Below are 19,534 nucleotides of genomic sequence, written 5' to 3' on the forward strand. Positions count from 1 at the left end.
GCCTGCCTCTTTGCCTCAGTCATATAACCAGCAAAGAAGAATATCCACACAGGCTAACAATAGCTAATCAAGTCCATTAACGTCAGCAAACGACTTGTAACCACACAGAGAGTCCATTAAAAAGTCCACCCAGTGTTGCCAACCTGGCGAATCTGTCGCTATATTTAGCTACTGTGCAGACCCCCCCTGGCAACTTTATTTCTCAGAAGCGACTAGCGACAAATCTGATGACGTTTTCCTGACCATGGGAAGCTTCATGCTTCAATGGATTTGCCAATAAACTGGTGCTGCTGCTGCTGCCGGGCTTTCTCTCTCTCTGCCTGTGTGAGGAACACAGTGCATCACATCACAGCCCCTCCCCCCTCCCTTCTCCCCTCCGCTCAGAGCAGCACGGTAGGCTTTACTTGTCATTTATGACAGCGCACGCCGAATCGGGCCCTGGGCGGGCAGAGTCAGCACTTAATATTACAGGGCGGTGTGCATAAATTGATATGCAAATTAGCCTGTGACGTCATCTGGTGACTTCTAGTGACTTTCTGGGTAGCCATTAGCTACTTTCCTGGGAAAAGAGTTGGCAACACTGAATCCACCTGAGCAGAAAAAGAAAAAAAGGTTTATCTAGTCAAGCAGGGGACTCTAGACAGGGCTGTGTTATCGCTTCATAGAGGGTCCTCTTACGTTAACGTTAACTTGTTGTATTAGCTTGTGTGAGCTGCTGTTTACCATGAAACTTAGTGCAGAAGACCTGATACCTACTGTTACCAAAATAAACGGCTGGTTTAGAGCAAAAAGCGATGCACAAAATGACCGTGACAAAAATATTGACTTGTGATAATTGTTTTGGCTGGCTTTTAGATAACATTAGCTTGCTTGCTGACGCGGCTAATATAGCTAATCGATTTACCACCCAGAAGCTCCGCTAATTCATCCAATAACGTTACCGTCTTGGCTAGATAATGTGACAGTCGCAAATATGCCTAACGTTACTACCGTTATGCTTCTGGAACATTGCTTGGTTGCACTAACGGATAAAGTCCCGGTTCGGGTGCCACTAGCGCGTTTGGTCACATCCCAGCTCCACACCAGCCCCAGGGAAGCAGGCCGCTTGTAGCTCATGCTAACGTTATGCTATCTACTTCCCCACAGCAACGCAAGCCAAAACACGACCAAACACGCCACAATAACATTCACTAATTCATCCCTAATCCTTCCCGGCCGTCCTGGGGCTGATCTTGCCGATAAATAAATAATAATGATAAATAAAATGAGCTGGGCTCATGCGAGTACGGCACACGCGTGCTAGCGCGAGCACAGGCGGCTGACTGCAGTTACTCTAATGGCCACCGATGTCATTAAGAGTCAGAAGTTACACATAGGGAATTAAATTGACTTCATCCTGGTTGTCACGGCGTAGTATTTTGTATCATGTTTACCTTCCTACCGACTAAGTGTTTTTTTACAGCCACTGAACGGAGACGAGTCACTCACTTCACAGCGTAAATCACACACATCACTGACACAACACTTAAATGGAAGCATGTTTAATACACGCTCCTGTCTCAAACGCAGCTCTGCAACATGAAAGTACAGTCTCCTGTCATTATCTACCTGGGAGTGAAGCACTGTGGGTAGTAATGAGGTCAACAGACACTTCCAATCCGCTTTGTTTTGTTTTGGAACGCCATTTTTCTTTTCACGACTGACTGTGACTTTCTTTGTATCTTGACAAACATGGGAGATAATAAACAAGAGCCCGGAGCCCTGGGTGTGTGTGTGTGTGTGTGTGTGTGGGGCGGGTGTGTGTGTGTGTGTGTGTGTGTGTGTGTGTGGGGTGTGTGTGTGTGTGTGTGTGTGTGTGTGGGGTGTGTGTGTGGGGCGGGTGTGTGTGTGTGTGTGTGTGTGTGTGTGGGGTGGTGCGATGCTCAGAGAGCCTTGTTAAAATCTAATGAGCCCGAGGTTCTTTCTTGTTGGCCTTGTTGCTTTGTCAAGGCTGAACATTATGCTCTCAAATAACCCAATTAAATAAGATGGGAGAGAGAGACATTTTATATTTGACAGAATGAATTGGACTGAGAGAAGAGATCCAGGATGTTTTCGCTTTTGCTAACTGCCGACTCATTGCCGATGGTCTCATTTGCTGATTTGCCGTTTCTGTTTTTCACTATCAAATTGTATTTTTTTGAAAAAGCTTTTTTTCTTCGTTTTTTTCCCCATTAGTACACAAAAGAGGATTTGAACTATCCATTCCATATAGAATGAAGACATTTTGGGATCAGTAAGTAAGTGTATCTTGTTCAATAAAATTGGAGTTATTTTCTGGTGAACACACGGGTTCCAGAGGCAGCAGTCTTGTACAGTATTAGCATAGCATATTAACTAGTTTCGATTGGCTAGACCATTTCGTCATAACCAGTTAAAAGTTCCTCGTAGCTGCTTTAAATAGGATGGTGAAGGAACTCCGGTTACTCATTTGAGAGAGTCATTGTTTTTTAATGCTGCGTAACCATACTTTTTTTAAAGCCGTCGATGGCTGCTGCCCACTGGACAGACATCTTGGGTTGACAGCCTATCTCTTCTCACTGGATGTATATTTTTAAATGCTAGTGATACTATGATAGTGATGATGATAGTGAGAATGAAGAGGAGTCACAGCCTTGTCTGAGGTGAGATGTGAACTCGCAGTGACTGGCAGCTTTACTGTAAGCAGAGCAGTAAAAAAATAAATAAACGCTGGCCATCAGACTGTTCACATGGTGATGGCCGGTCATCAGTCATATGGCCGGCCATCGCTCGTGACATATGGCCCTCTGCTGTCACTTTAAATAGGACTCCAATAGAAAAGTAGACAAGTGTTAGGCTCATTATTTTGTTGTGTGTGTGTGTGTGTGTGTGTGTGTGTGTGTGTGTGTGTGTGTGCGTGTGTGTGCGTGTGTGTGCGGCCGCAGTCTCCTGGCATTCCGAGCCCGGGTGATAACGAGGAGAGGAACACCGAGAGGCATTACTGAGTATGTTTACATGCACACTAATATTCCACTATTATTCAGAAAATGACAATATTCTGAATTTGACAAGGGTCATGTAAACAGCATATTCCAGTTGCATTTTCCGTGATTTCAGCTCATTTTGCCATATCCCCCCCCACATAACCAAGCTACACCATGCCTTTACCGTCACTGTCCGTGCAGTATACAGTGACCTACAGTCGTGAAGTTAGTAAGTATCGCCATCTAATGGATGCCAATGGTACACCTGTTCAAAATAACCAAAAACACAGATAGCGCCAAAATACATGTTGTGCTTCGGGTACTCGCAAAAAAAACTCCCCAAAAAAGTGGCGCATCCCTTTAAGGATAAAGAGAAAAGTATCAAGCTTCATGGAGAGATTTTGTGTCGACATCGCTGGATGGATACGCCTACTGTAGTAGCATGTCACGTTCACTTGCAAAGAAGTAAAGGGTGTAAAATATTTGTTGGTAATTGTAAATTCAATTGAATGCTGTGTGTGTGCGTGTGCGTGCGCGCGTGTGTGTGTGGTGGGGGTTGCTTTCCAGTGGTAATCCCCAAATTATATTGTATTTCCACTTGCTGAGAATTTGAGAGACAACTTTGAAATGGTAAATGAGGTGCTGAGACAGCTGATGGAACAGCTGATCAGAAGCCAAAATGACTGTGGGCCTCAGGCACATTTACCATTCATTGGCTCCACTGTTTGTTTGTTTTTAGCGTGAAAGGAAGTTCAAACTTGATGAAAACGTGGTAGCCACACCCCTCCACCTCCCCCCCCCCCCCCCACCCACTCCACCTCCACCTCTCCCCCCACCCACTCCACCTCCACCTCTCCCCCTACTCCTCTCCAATCATCAGTGAGGGATTTCTGTCACCCTAATCCATGTGTTGCACAGCTATTTCAACCCTGAGACAGCACTCTGAAGAAAGAGTTGTGATGGTGATGGAGAGGGGTGTGTTGAGACAGCACTCTGAAGAAAGAGTTGTGATGGTGATGGAGAGGGGTGTGTTGAGACAGCACTCTGAAGAAAGAGTTGTGATGGTGCCAGAGAGGGGTGGGTTCCGTTCTCTCATTGTCGCCTGACTTCAAAGCCGCCCTGCTCACCACGCTCTCTTCTGAAATCCCCCCAAAACCTGACAACATTAGAACAGCATCAAACGCTCCCCAAAACCTGACAACATTAGAACAGCATCAAACGCTCCCCAAAAACGAGGAACATTAACAGCATCAAACGCTCCCTGGCTGCCTTTGAAATGACTCTGACACTGTTTGGCTCTGCAATTTGCAGGCTATAAAGAGCGCGCCCATGTTATTGAAATACATCTGAGGCTTGTAATGGGAATGGAAACTGAACTCATCTCTCATGCTCTGGTGTAGAATGAGAGTTGAATATTGAGATGGAGCCTTGTTTCCCTGCAGAGTAGGTGTTTGACTTTCTATCTCTCTCTCTCCTAGCATCCAATGTTTCATTTTCTCATTTTCCTTACCTTCCTTACCTCTCCTCTCTCTTCTCCTCTCCTCTCCACTGCTTCTCCTCTCCTCTCCTCTCCACTGCTTCTCCTCTCCTCCTCTCTCTTCTCCTCTCCTCTCCTCCTCTCTCTTCTCCTCTCCCCTCCACTGCTTCTCCTCTCTCTTCTCCTCTCCCCTCCACTGCTTCTCCTCTCCTCTCCTCTCCACTGCTTCTCCTCTCTCTTCTCCTCTCCTCTCCACTGCTTCTCCTCTCCTCTACTCTCCTCTCCACTGCTTCTCCTCTCTTCTCCTCTCCTCTCCACTGCTTCTCCTCCTCTCCTCTCCTCTCCACTGCTTCTCCTCTCTCTTCTCCTCTCCTCTCCACTGCTTCTCCTCCACTCCACTGCTTCTCCTCCTCTCCTCTATTCTCCTCTCCACTGCTTATCCTCCTCTCCTCTATTCTCCTCTCCACTGCTTCTCTCTCTTCTCCTCTCCTCTCCACTGCTTCTCCTCTCTCTTCTCCTCTCCACTGCTTCTCCTCCTCTCCTCTATTCTCCACTCCACTGCTTCTCCTCTCTCTTCTCCTCTCCTCTATTCTCCGCTCCACTGCTTCTCCTCTCTCTTCTCCTCCTCTCCTCTCCACTCCACTCCACTGCTTCTCCTCTCTCTTCTCCTCTCCACTCCACTCCACTGCTTCTCCTCATCTCCTCTCCTCCTCTCCTCACCACTCCACTGCTTTCTCCTCTCTTCTTCTCCTCGTCCAGCTGGCAGAAGACGATTGTGTCCCAGAGGGAAGATTGAAAAATGTCTGTAGCCGGAGAGATAAAAGAAGCCACACCAAACATGTGCAAAGGTTAAGTGCAATGTTGTGAGAGATTTGAGTCCTATTGATTTTAGAGCCATGCCAGTGGACTTTTCCAATTTTTGCTTGGTCCTGGGCTGATGGGAGGTGAGTCTGGGTCAGGTACAGGGCAAGGCAGTGTAGGCGGGGGGGGGGGGGGGGGGGGTGCTGACAGAGGACCTGATAGGCAGACATACTGTAGCAATATGAGTGAGGAGAGTATGTAGTCTTCTTCTTGTGGTTTTGCAGTGTAGTTACCTCCGTCCAGGATGTCAAGCAGCAGGAAGCCTCGTGGAGGTAAGGCAGAGCTGAGGGAATGGAGGGGGGGAGGTGTTGTTGTCAGGGTTGAGGAGGCTGGGGGAGGACGTGTGTGTGTGTGTGTGTGTGTGTGTGTGTGTGTGGGGGGAGGGTTGTTGTCAGGGTTGAGGAGGCTGGGGGAGGACGTGTGTGTGTGTGTGTGTGGGGGGGGGGGGGGGGGGGGGGAGGGTTGTTGTCAGGGTTGAGGAGGCTGAGGGAGGACGTGGGCATCATGTTGACACACCAAGGGGAGTGTGCAAGGCAGATAAAGAGAGGATGAACACGATGAGAAGGGATAAACAGCAGACACACACGCACGCACGCACACGCGCACGCGCACGCCACACGCACACGCACACGCACACACACACACACACACACACACACTCACTCCTCACAAGCACATAACTCACAGGTGACACTTTGCTATTTCCCAGTCCTCACTACATTCATCTCACACAGCCCTGAAACTTTCTAAATGCAACCAGCCGTATCAAAGCACAATAGACAAATGAGTCATAGTATTGTGAGAATAGCATCACTAACTTTTATTGAAGTATAGCTCAAAAAGCTGTTTGAGAACATCATCATCCGCTCTTTCTGCGCCGGCGTCTGTCTTTTCTTCCCCTCGTGTGTGTATGCCGTCACTTTCTTCCTCGGTGTGTACTGTAGTTTCTTGGATTTTTCTGTTTACGAGGACATAAAACATGCATCCTTTCTGTCCATTTCTTCCAGTGGAGTTTGACGACTGTGCGGGTAACGAAGGCGTGAGGTTCGAGGTGTCGGACCCCAGCTTCCACGTGGACGGGGATCTGACTCTGGTTCCTCGGCGGGACGTCCTGCGCAGCGAGCCGCTCATGTTCATCCACGGGGTCAGCGCACATGCAGACGACACGGCGCAAGTGGACGTCACCGGACTGCCGGTTCAGTCGCCTCACACGCTCAGGGTGAGTAGAGCGTCTACTTAGCCTAGCCACGTGCTAATAAAAGAAACTTGAACTTATACTTAGAGGAAATAGAACTGGCCCGTAATTGGAAAGGACAGCCAGACATGTTGCCACATACAGATAGGCACGCGTGTGTGAGGGCGCATGAAGATTAAAGAGGCTAGCTGTAATCTAGGGGAGTTGGAAATAGTGGCCACCCAAAAGGCTGAGCTCTGAGAAAGTGCAGCTTAGGAGTCTGATGATTTGTAAGCCGTGTTATTTAATTTCGTGCTGACAAAATGGAGAAGAAGAGGAAACTGCATGTTAAGTGTTCGTCCACTTAATCAAACCACAGACAAGATATAGAGTTTAGCTCGACATGTTAGCATGGAGATGCAATGGCAGTGAATAGGAAGAGGAAAGGAGAAGCTGTTCATTTCTTTCTGCAAGGCAACACAAGCAGACATCTAACATTGAGACCAAATCTTGCTCTGGGGGGCAGGTGTATGAAACATCTTGTAGCTACACTACACACTGCAGAGTTTGAATCCAAAACATGTCATTTTTCACTAGTAAGAACTCATCGAAATTCTTTCACACAGCCACTGCCTGCTTTCAAAACCCTGCACACCAAAACAAAACACCATCTCCCGCTCATTCATATTCTCCATAGTACCTCAGCTCCACCTCCTCCCCTACCCAAAGCCACTAAGTTGATTAGAAAGAGCTTCCAGGGGCTCCAGGTACAGTAGGTGGTGAAGCTCTCACAGATCATCTGTCTTCTGTGTCCTGCTGGTGCCGTTTCTCCAGCCTGGAGCCTGATGAACGTCTCCGCACCCCCTGCACACCCCGTCCTTCACCCCGCATGTTGTTGATGCCTCTCCGTGTTGTTTATTCGCTTAGCTCGTCCGTGGGTGTGGCCTTGGCACGCCGTCCAGGATATAAGTGAATTGGTCTTAGGCAAGTCATGTGTGCGAACTAAGGGGAGTTTCTTGTGTCTAACGTGACCATACGTTCCTTCCACTGTGTGTGTTTATGTGAGATGTTCCCGTTTGTGACTCGTTTCCACGAGACTTTTAACTCGGTGGCATATTTACTTTGAATGAAATTGGATGATTCCACTGTACCTTGGTACACAATCACAGATAATCTCACTACTATACAGTATATGTATATGTATCATATCGTCGCTGTTGTGCCAGGACCTCGAATGTCCCTTTTTTCACTTTTTTACTTTTTGTCATAAATCAGTGCCATTGGTTACCCTTCACGTCTCTGTGTGGTTTTTAACAAATGCAACCAATGGAAACGAGCTTGTGAGTAAATCTCGTAACGCCATTCGCCCTCAATCTGTCAGTCAAACCTCGAAATTCGTCCCCTACCTCCGTCTGTACCCCCCCCACGCAGGACAATAAACCCGGAAAAGTCACACGGCAGACGTGCTGTGTATTTCTCATATCGTTTTGACTAATCCTGGCTTCCTCTGACGTTAATATATCAATCAAATGTTTTCCAGTTATTCCTAGGCTGCAAACTTGTTTTAACATGCAAATCGGAGTGTTTTCTGACGAGAATAAAGTAACGTTAACGCTACGTTATCTCAGACTATTTCTCACCCCATGCGAAAGCCCCCACCTCGGCCATGAGAGACGAGGGGCAATGCTGCTGCTCCTGCTCCCCCGTGGCCCGGAGCTTGGGGCTCGTTGACTTTGACGACGTTTGGTTCAGTATTTTAAGAGCAAACAGGTTTTTTTTACTTCCTGAAAAGTTGCTGTTTTGGAGATCCGAGGTCCTGGAATGACAGCGACGATATGTATGTATGTGTGGTGGCCTGCAGAAACCGTTCACATGTTGCTGCTGCACATTGTTGGTAATAATGAGAGAAAGAAGGTTGAAAATGAGTTTTGTAGGTATTTTGAGATTTAGAGATTTAATCTCCGTAGTACATCATGGTGAATAATTATTTTCATAAAACAAAAGAAAAAGTATTTATTCTTATGGTTTTAGTGGAATGCCACTGTAGAAAATACAACGTTGTGGAATGTTTAAAGCCATTTTTCCTCATGTTTTACTTTTAGACACATAACAGATTAAAATACTCATAACCTTTAATCTGAGAGAGCTATCTCAGTCATTCAAAAAGTTATATATAGAGGAGAGTTTCTAATTTATGGACATAAAAAAACCAACTAAATGTCAAATTCCCACCATGTGAAGGGTTTTTGCAGGCCACCACACATACTGTATAATAAGGTGGATTCCGCAGTGCATGCTGTGCATGCTCAGAACAGCGCAATATTTGTAGTCTTGTTGATACAATTAAGTAGGGCTGGCACGGATCACGGATAATCAGCCCCCACGGTTCGGAACACGGTTCGGAACGTCAATGGTCCGTGGACCCCCCCCCCCCCCTTTCGTTTCATTTAACGTTTAACGTTAGTGTATGAGAACGCCTGCAGCGCAGCCAGACACAGGCAGGCATAATCATGGCAAGCACAAGTGAGCTTCCTTATCCCTTGTCGCCGCTGTAAAGTCTCTCTGAAGGCTGTGGCTAGTGGCTACTAAAGACAGCGTCACACAAACTTATTTCAACACCTGAAAAAGCACAGGAATGCGATCAGCGTGTTGCGAGCTGCACAAGATAACGAGAGCCACAACACACACACACACGCGCACGCGCACACTTTTCACGAACACATTATCACCGGATGGTTGCCTTAGGACACATAACAACAAAACAACACGTGGGGCCACTGAGTAGCTTAACGTAGCATCAACGTTATATTTACAGACTCACCTGGTCTGGTCTGTACCCGTGTCAAGTGACTGCAGGTTGTTAGCAAGCAACAGCCACGAAGTTAGGCATAGCAGTGCCACCTAAAACAGGAAGTTGGGTTGTTCTGCCTTAAAAGCAAACAGTAAAAGCATACATTGTGTCACTTATGAGAAAAAAATATTTTTTGAGCTGTGCAGGGCAACAAATGGTTAGAGAAGTATAATAGTATTAAAAAAATCAAATCAAAAATCTAATTTTGAGAGAAAAAATCTGATATATATATATATTTTTGCTGATCCGAAAAATCCGTGATCCATGGCTCAAAATCCGTCACCCGATCCGATCCGTGGGTTTTCTGATCCGTGCCAGCCCTACAATTAACACCTTGAGTGCCATGGACGAGATATCTCGTCTTACATAATCCAACCGTTGAGTGCCAAAGACGAGATATCTCGTCTTACATAAACATTTTTTTTTTTGACGGTGGGACATCAATCAACCCCTTTTACGTCTTCTATATCAATATTGGAGGAAGAGAATGTGTATAATCTATTTTACCGACCACTAAGTGGCGACAGTTCTCTCCAGACAGAGAGAAAGCCACAGCCACGGGTCCGCTGGATAAGCCAATCTAATTTTCAAGGAAATAGCTGGGCGAAAACTCTTTCGATTTCACACACACACACACACACACACACACACACACGCGCGCGCGCGCGCGCGCGCGCGCGCACACACACACTCGAGTACCTTTGCGCATAAATAAGACCAGAATCGCAAAAGCTTCTTCAAAGCTCTCAGCCGACACCTCAAGAAACGAACGAGCCAGTTTTACAGTCCAGACTGCCCGAGAGCGGCCGCGGAGCCTCCTCCCTCCGCAGCACAGACGGAGGGAGGAGTTTGGAGACACACACACACACACACACACACACGCACGCACGCACACACACACACACACACACACACACACACACACACACACACACACACACACACAATACAGTATACAGACTTGCCCAAGGGCACCCATAATCACAGGCACGTGAGGTGGTTCTAAAAATCCATTTATCTCTAAACTCTCTGAAAATCTCTGAAACCATGCTGTACTCAACGGCTAATATCTACATAACTACTAACTCTGCAAACTAACTCTTTTAGACAGAGAAAGCACACATTCTATTAGTTCTTTTTAGATGATTGGTGTTCACGAAGTCTTAACAGAAAAGAATCCTCGGCTCTTGTAAAATGAGCCAGAATCCTCAAAAAAAAACCTGGCACAACTTACCTACAGGATTGAAAAAACGGCTGGCACTCAATGTGTTAAGGGAGTCATATGACCGTGCTGCAGCAGCACTGCAGCAGCACTGTGAAACTAAATGAGTAACATCTGTAAGTTAAGTCTCTGTTAGCACCAGCCATTGAAAAAGTCTTGTGAGCATGTGCATTCATTTAAATCGTCTACTGACCAGACTGACCACTTCAGGATGCTGAGCTGTAAATCCCCCATCTCAACATGCCTTGATGCTTCTTCCCCGTTAATCATGTTATCTGCGAAAGAGCAGCTTTCTTCTCATTACCACTGACCAGTTCCCACATCAGGACTTGTTCTTATTGAAATGTCTTTGTCTCAAACCTCTCTTTGTTTCCTCTGTAATGCAGAGCGGAAACATCCCAGGCTGAATTTATTGGCATAACAAATGTTCTGGTGGCAGAAAGTACCGTAATGATAAGTGCTGTGAGCGAAGGTGGAGACAATCACTTTTTAATTCCTCTCTGGGGGCTGTTAGCTGCTGTGACACAAGCCCAGAGGGACAGAAGCAGCTGATGAATGATTTCTATTAGGAGCAAAACTCTGAATTCAAACACTCATTTATTCCCCTTTTTCACAAGAGATCAATATGTGAATTAATGGAAGAATGCATTTCAATTTAACAAATGCATGCACCAAGAGATGGACTTTTTTCCCTCTATATTATTCTCTGTTGTTTTGGCTGTTATGCAGAACAACAGCACATTTTCTTGCCTTCGGGGGGCATAAACAAGCACCATTCACATGTAACAAGTACTGATAAGAGGAAAAATAATCTGAGTCCAAAAGCGCAATTTATTTTGCTTTTGTTGAGTTTCACCCATTTCTGCACATGGAATGAAATGTGTTGCATCCTGAGCAAAACCCTCATCCAGCAACGACAAATAGATTTTTCTCCCACGAGGCTTTCAATGTTCAGTAGTCTAAGGCTTTCTGACTAAGATGTGACATCTTGCTACCGCAGCACAACAGCTCACAGTACAGCACATTACAACACACATTATCTTCTCCTTTGCTTGCTCTCTAGCTGTCATTTGATAATTATATTTACTTCCTGTGTCTGTTGTCTATCTCTTTCACACTATCTCCTCCTCCCCCTCCATCTTTCACACCTATGGTTTAATATCCACTAACTTACACACTTTTGTGAGCTATATTATGTTTGGAATACTGGAGAGAAAGCCAAAAGGTTCCACTACAGCATAATTTACAAAAACCCACAACACCTCTACCTTGACCATCAAATTATTTATGTACATAATTAAATGAGCCTTGTTAATTGGAAAAAAGTCTTGTCTCATCTCTATAGATAAATATCAAAATAAGGAAAATCAGGTATAAGTCTCTGAACCTCTGTGTTTCTATGAGAAATTCCACCTAATGGTGTTGTGATTATTATTTTTTTCTAGATTTTTTTTTATTTATTTTTTATAGAACAATACACGGACAAGACAAACAAACAGGCTCAGACACATGAAAATAAAAGAAAGTGAAAAAACCCATAATCATTGACATTGAGCATATAACAACGTGGTGCTACCAGCCTTGCCTTATGTGCTTGTAGGAGAACCATGGGAACCCAACCCACGCAAGGAGTTTCTGGGAAACCATCTGGGCGAGCCGTCCGTCATCCCTAACCTCAGTCACTAGTCATTCTTAACTTCCTCAAAGTAGGCCAAAATAACGGGCTCCCAGATGGTTGAGAACCTTTTTAAGCGAGTTGGCTCTCAGGAACCGGAGTCTCTCCATCTGTACAACAGAGATCAAGTCCATCAGCCACACCTGAAAAGAAGGTGAAGAGGAGGACTTCCAGTGTTTTTGATTATTAACATGGAAATGACCCGCAGAGTCTCGCACAATTTTTCACCTCTCCCCAGATCGGCAGAGGGGGTGCAGCAATGCCCGGGACAGCAGGCGAAATTGGCCGAGTACCTTCAACATGCACGCCGGCAGAAGGGCTCTGACTGCATCAGTGATCACAACGTGAAGCAGAGAGAGCGGAAAAACACTCTCACTATATTATAACAGCCTTTTGTTTGCAACAGCTGGCGGTTGGAAGATGAAATTTCATTATTCTATTGTGTTCTCAAGAGCGGAAATAACATTTCAAATTGCCTCCCATGTGCACGAACAATGTAACTGCTTAGTGAAAACCTTGTCATCTTTCATTTGTTCATTTCCACTGTCTCCCCTCACATCTCTGTTGCTTTTTCTTATTTGTGCTCCTACCCCCCCTCTTCTCCCTCCTGCCCTCATTAACACTAGGGCTGTGGGGGAAACAATAATTGAATGTCAAAATGTAAAAAAAATATATACGGTAAATTGAATTGCAACGAAAGCAACAGAGACCGTTATTTCATGTCTGGACATACAATGTGAGGTTTGCTCATTGTGCTCTCCTCTCCTCTGCTCTCCTCCCCTCTCGTCTCCTTTCCTGCCTTTTAAATCTCCTTACGTCTTTACACATAGTCTGACTCAGGCTGCAGGTATGAGCTCTGCCGATTGGTGCCGACCATTTCAGTCGCTTCGGAAGGGAAATCCCTTTCCGCTCCCTGCGTGTCCGCTCTCAAATGCCTCCGCTGCTGTGAAACAATAACGCTAGCTACCAAGCTAGCAACCTACACACTGAAAATGGCAAGTGTGTTGACGAAAGATGTGGATTGTGCAGGCGTGCTTGGTACTTTCGGTGGATGGTTGTAAAGATAACTGAGCACCCCGCCCACCCCCCCCCCCTCCCCCCGCTATACCAGAGTGAGAGTAAGTGGAGCCTGACTCACTCCTGTGCTGGTACAGCACGAAACCAAGTGTGGAGATAGTCTTACAAGCGAGATGACTTTACACACTACTTTTCCACAAGACAGACATTGGGAACTGCTCCCGGAGGAACTCCTTTCAGCAAGTTTGACTTCTCAAATGCATATTAAACCACCTGTAGTGGTTTGTGTGTGTGTGTTGGGGATGGTATTTTAATAACATTACTCAGCTCAGTACTGCACAACTAAAGGTTATGGCTAGCAGCAGGAAGCTTGCTCTTTAGTTTCAAGTTGAAACTTGAAACTTAGCTCTTTGTATGCTAACATTGCCAACAAGCAACTTTTAGGGTTGTGCAGGACAACTGCTAGTGTGTTCCCCCCGTTGCGTGACATGGGAAGACAAATAATAACCAAGCAGACAGCATGTAGAGTGTGAAGTTGAATCCTCTGTGTTGCAGGACGTCCTGGCTCTGGGTTCCACGCTGCCCTACAGGTCTAGGAGATCCCTGCTGATCCCTCCTATGGTCGTCACTGAGAACCAGAGAGCTCCCTTTCCCAGGAACATTGGCCGGGTAAGAAACACGCAACTTGGCTGTGTGTTTTTCTTTTTTCTTTTTCTTTTCCCGTCACCTTGTTATGTGATATGAGGCCAATAGGGGAAGTTTATCCACACTATAACGTCAAAACATGCAACTCTGCAAGAGTGCTGAAATTGAAACCAATGAAGCTACAGAGATCTGACAGCTGTCCCGCTAATGTAATGTGCTACAGTACAAAACAACTGGCCGTGCCAAGCAAACACACAAACCATATGGCTGTCTGTTGAGAACATGAGGCAAGCCACTGTGGCAGGAGTCAATTCAGACATCAAAATACAAAAGCTATTAAATCACAATTAAGGCAAATCTTTATTTTTTAACAGCAATAACTAACAACAACAACAGGGATAGTTAGGTCACCCAACACCCAGTATACATACTCATGTCATCACTACCCACACATTGATTGAATTTAGCTGCCTAATCCATGTTGTTAAACTCTGTCAAAGCCCATTAGCCTGTAGCAGTTAACTCATTCACCGCCAATGACGTCTTTGACGTGTTATCAGCAATGGCCTTCCCCGCCAAGGACGTGTTTGACGTGTTTTTGTTTTTATTGGTGCAGCGCCTGCAGCAAACACTTGCCCAGCCTGTCACACAGACACAGGTCCCTGCCTTCAAAGGGTAGCCGACAGCACGCGATCAAACACATACCGCAGCTGTTGTTTTGAAATTGAGCAAGAGGAAAAGCAGAGAACGGGTAACGCTTCCTTGTGCAGACAGGAGAAACGCCATTGAAACGCCGAGCTGGAGTCGCCTTCCTCTGTGCCAGCCAGGAGAAAACAGGAGAAAGTAATCAAGAGATGTGTTTGATCATCGGAGGAATGAGGAAATGATCGATCAGTTTGCGAGGGCGGTGAGGACGTGTTGAATAGCCGAGGGGAAAACGGGAACGATCATAGATATGACAGGGAGACATGGACGAGGACGGTGTACCAGAACAAATCAAAATAAACACAGGAACAGCTAGGCAGCAGCGGGCAGAAGGCACTCACAGCAGCCCGCTGTCCTTCTCAAGAGCTCTTCAGTTGGTTCATGAAATCGCTGGGCTGCTCGCCCTCCAGTGTTGCTCCTGGCCAATCCCAGCGCCACAGGGCGTGGTTATTGCTTATCCTATGTTGGGTTAGAAATCTAAAAGGGGGATCGTGTGTGTGTGTGTGTGTGTGTGTGTGTGTGTGTGTGAGTGTGTGTGTGTGTGTGTGTGTCTGTCTGTCTGTCTGTCTGTCTGTCTGTCTGTCTGTCTGTCGGTGTGTCTGTCTGTCTGTCTGTCTGTCTGTCTGTCTGTCTGCACACTCACACCGAGTAAACTGTATTGTTGAATGTAAAAAAAAAGCACTTCATGTGTGTATATATATATATATATATATATATATTTTTTTTTGTCATTTGTGTCCTAACGAATAATATTTACATGTCTGATGTCAATACAGTTCAAAATAAAAGAATTGAGAGTGAGTTATGCCTGAGATTGTGCCCTTTTACAAAAATGCTTTTTTCTCCCTTTTCTCTTCCCAGACAGGCTTTTTTGGTGAACATGGGGTGTATAAAAAGGGTTATAAGTAGAGTACAGAACATGCTAAAAGCTAACTTTCTTTTTGGGGGTGAAAGTAGAGACTTAGATCTTCATTTCGAGGTATTGGACATCACTGTAGTCCTAGTACAGAATTTACTGTGGGTCTTGAAAGATGACCAAACATTATGGAAATACTTGGCCTGTGCCAAAAATGCCAGTCAGATATTGGCAGTGAATGAGTTAATAACCTGTTAGCAGTTAATAACTTCATCAAAACTATACTTAATGTGACTCACTTAAAAAGGCTGGAAGCTGATGCCCAGTCTCTTGCTCCTGCTTGAACAGAAAAAAGGAAAAATAGTGGCTTCTTCTGCCTTTTTTGAAGGTGGCGTGCTATTTCTACTGACAGCTGTCCTGGGGCATAAGGATGACATGTCAATTGTTCAGTGGAGAGCGATGCATCACTGTTTGACAGGCTAGTCTAGTCTATAGCATCACTGTTTGACAGGCTAGTCTAGTCTATAGCATCACTGTTTGACAGGCTAGTCTAGTCTATAGCGTCACTGTTTGACAGGCTAGTCTAGTCTATAGCATCACTGTTTGACAGGCTAGTCTAGTCTATAGTATCACTGTTGGACAGGCTAGTCTAGTCTATAGCATCACTGTTTGACAGGCTAGTCTAGTCTATAGCATCACTGTTTGACAGGCTAGTCTAGTCTATAGTATCACTGTTTGACAGGCTAGTCTAGTCTATAGCATCACTGTTTGACAGGCTAGTCTAGTCTATAGTATCACTGTTTGACAGGCTAGTCTACTCTATAGCATCACTGTTTGACAGGCTAGTCTAGTCTATAGTATCACTGTTTGACAGGCTAGTCTACTCTATAGCATCACTGTTTGACATGCTAGTCTAGTCTATAGCATCACTGTTTGACAGGCTAGTCTATAGCATCACTGTTTGACAGGCTAGTCTAGTCTATAGTATCACTGTTTGACAGGCTAGTCTAGTCTATAGTATCACTGTTTGACAGGCTAGTCTACTCTATAGCATCACTGTTTGACATGCTAGTCTAGTCTATAGCATCACTGTTTGACAGGCTAGTCTACTCTATTCACCTTATGTTCAGACGCGGGGGTGGGCCAAATTCTTCCGGGTCGTGTTAACACTTCCGGCGGTCACGGCGCGAAATATGAAAGAACGTCATGAAGAAGAGTTGTTTTTGTAGCGGACAGTGCAGGGGGTAAAACAAAGAATGTAGCCTACTACTTTGAGCTCGGCGAGTATCCACTGTTAGCCAGGTCAGATAACGTTATCGTTGACAATGACGAGTGTTTTCTTGTAAAACATACCTGGACTCCAACAAAGGAAGCTTCAGATAGTTTTCTCTCCTCCGAGCGCAGCTCGAGCCACTTACAGTACGTCTATAAGACCCGCAGAGGCATTCCCTGGAATGCGAGACTTAACGAGCCAGTTACATGGCGTTGCATTCTTAGACATTGCCGTTTGCTTTTATTTGGTATGTTACATACAATTGGCTAAATTATTAGTTAATTCAGAGTTAGATGATATTGGAGCAGCCAGCCATTTCTTTTTCTCTCTTTTTTTTAGCCAGAAGTCGTCACACGACCACACAACCGGGTCAAATGGGCGTGGCTACATAAGGTGAATAGCATCACTGTTTGACAGGCCAGTCTACTCTACAGCAGCATCACTGTTTGACAGGCCAGTCTACTCTACAGCAGCATCACTGTTTGACAGGCCAGTCTACTCTACAGCAGCATCACTGTTTGACAGGCCAGTCTACTCTACAGCAGCATCACTGTTTGACAGGCCAGTCTACTCTACAGCAGCATCACTGTTTGACAGGCCAGTCTACTCTACAGCAGCATCACTGTTTGACAGGCCAGTCTACTCTACAGCAGCATCACTGTTTGACAGGCCAGTCTACTCTACAGCAGCATCACTGTTTGACAGGCCAGTCTACTCTACAGCAGCATCACTGTTTGACAGGCCAGTCTACTCTACAGCAGCATCACTGTTTGACAGGCCAGTCTACTCTACAGCAGCATCACTGTTTGACAGGCTGCAGCAACCACATTTCACATCCATTGTAATCCTTGGCCATACTGAAGCGTTAGCAGGCCTGCTGTCATTAAGACGGCACACATTGCCTTTTGGTCTTTTTAAATTCCACGACTCGCCTGGGACTTGTTTGATTTGATCTTTTTTTTTATTTTTTATTTTTTTATATTTTATTTAGCAATTTAGATTTTTTAGAACACAGAAAAACAAACCAAAAACAAACACAGATACAGTAAAAGAAAAGAAAGAAAAAACATACATACACTAGTACCACCAGTTACAGCTTGTAAATATACATAAATTATGCTTGCAAATATATATACAGTACATATATACAAATGAGTGGGATCCCACGCGAGGGAGGAAGACCGGCCGGGCGAGTCACCCATCACCGCTAACCTCGTCAAGGTAGGCCAGAAACGGGTCCCAAATAGTTTGAAATCTCCCAGGTGAGTTGGTCCTCAAGAACCTGAGTCTCTCCATTCGTATGATGGAGATCATGTCCGCCAACCACAACTGAAAACAGGGTGGAGTGGGGGACTTCCATTTCTGCAGAATGAGTTTCTTGGCAACAATTGTCCCCTGTGACAGAGACTAGATTTGATCATTTCTAATTGGAATAGTCAGTATTCACTAGTCGTATACAGTATGTATATGTATACCAACACACAAGTCCCAGAGGGGCTTTTGGCTTAATGTGGGGGCATTACCACTCTCACGCTTTGCCAATCATTGTTAAGCAGCGCTCAACAGTTTAAATTGCCATATCATTAGATCATTTTCCTCCAGTGTTAGACTGGGAGTGTTTTCCCCATGACTTGATATTCTCAAAGGGCACACCACCTTAATGTAAGTATTTATTTATCGTTAAAGGATTTTACTCGCCAGCTGGAACTGTGTAGAATTGGCCAAATATACAGTCTAATTGTACCCTGAACTCCTCCTCGGTTAGTTTCCCCTCCAAAGGAAATGCATTGTTTCATTTTGGCCAGTGGGTATATAAATAATTTGAATAGTTATTATATTATTATAATTGTGCATTTGCGAGGTAAATTATTTCACAGAAGAGCCTCCTCGGGGCCTGTGGTCGAGCGAAGTTTCATTCTGGACCCCACGTACGAGTCTGCGCTGACCGCTCTGTGCATTAAATAGCTTTGATCTATCTCCGTGTCAAGCCTCTTTGTTGTAGATAAGCCTGCAGAGACCCAGATAAAAAAGAGATATCCCACACTGAGCCCTGGACATAACAGATAATTGTACCCTGGAGAGCCACAGCCACATGGCAGCGTGGAGGCCGGGTCTCCAGCTCGTAGCCAACGCCACGCTCTAAATGATCTCTGTGTGAAGCGCTGCGAGGGCCTGGAGGTGCTCCAGCTCACTAGTGAAGCACGGGGGCTTTGGTGTGGGTGTTGTTGGGGGGGAAGGCATGCGTAGTCCACAGAGGGATGAGTGGATCTCTCCACCAGTGCACAGCAGGGACAGAGGAGCACAGAGAAGAGAGACATAGAAGACTCAGCAGATAAGTTTGGTCCACAGGGGACAGGAGTTATCAGTAGGTGTTACAGGCCTGCTGGGGATCGAGCTGAAGCGGTCGGCAGCTGCTGGTAGGGCTACAGTAGGCTACAGTAAGCTGCACCAACCATCACACACTGTTACACGCACAAGCCATACTGTCTGTGACATGGCCTGGTGAAAGGTGTACCATGTAGGCAACTGTGAAATCAAGATAAAGGAGTTGAAGAACCCACTCAACGTAACAAACAACAGTTTTAGGATCATCACTAAGTACTTTGTCAGGAAACCAAGTGAACCTGTTTCAGTTAAACTCAAGAACATTCAGGGCGATTTTCTCTGAATGTTGCTTTTAGGAGTACCGATATTCAAGTAAGCATACCTTCTTCAACTATTTTCAGATTTCAATATCTGACACATCATTTGAAAGCTTACACTCTGCACGTTCATAATCTGTCAAAACTGAAAA

The 19,534-nt window shown here is 45.4% G+C and overlaps 1 protein-coding gene across 1 annotated transcript in view; it reads left to right on the plus strand.

Annotated features, from left to right (window-relative positions):
* The window catches only part of LOC310792913 (cadherin-13-like), a gene marked incomplete at both ends in the record, with an annotated part of 277,855 nt that overhangs the window by 87,260 nt on the left and 171,061 nt on the right, over positions 1 to 19,534 (plus strand). Inside the window, 2 exons of the mRNA XM_083654681.1 lie at positions 6,330 to 6,541; positions 13,817 to 13,930. Of these exons, the coding sequence (XP_083510807.1) occupies positions 6,330 to 6,541; positions 13,817 to 13,930 (326 nt within the window). The remainder of the gene's footprint in view (positions 1 to 6,329; positions 6,542 to 13,816; positions 13,931 to 19,534) is intronic.

Source organism: Poromitra crassiceps, assembly GCF_964638095.1.
Source record: "Poromitra crassiceps genome assembly, chromosome: 18".
Taxonomy (NCBI): Eukaryota; Metazoa; Chordata; class Actinopteri; order Beryciformes; family Melamphaidae; genus Poromitra; species Poromitra crassiceps.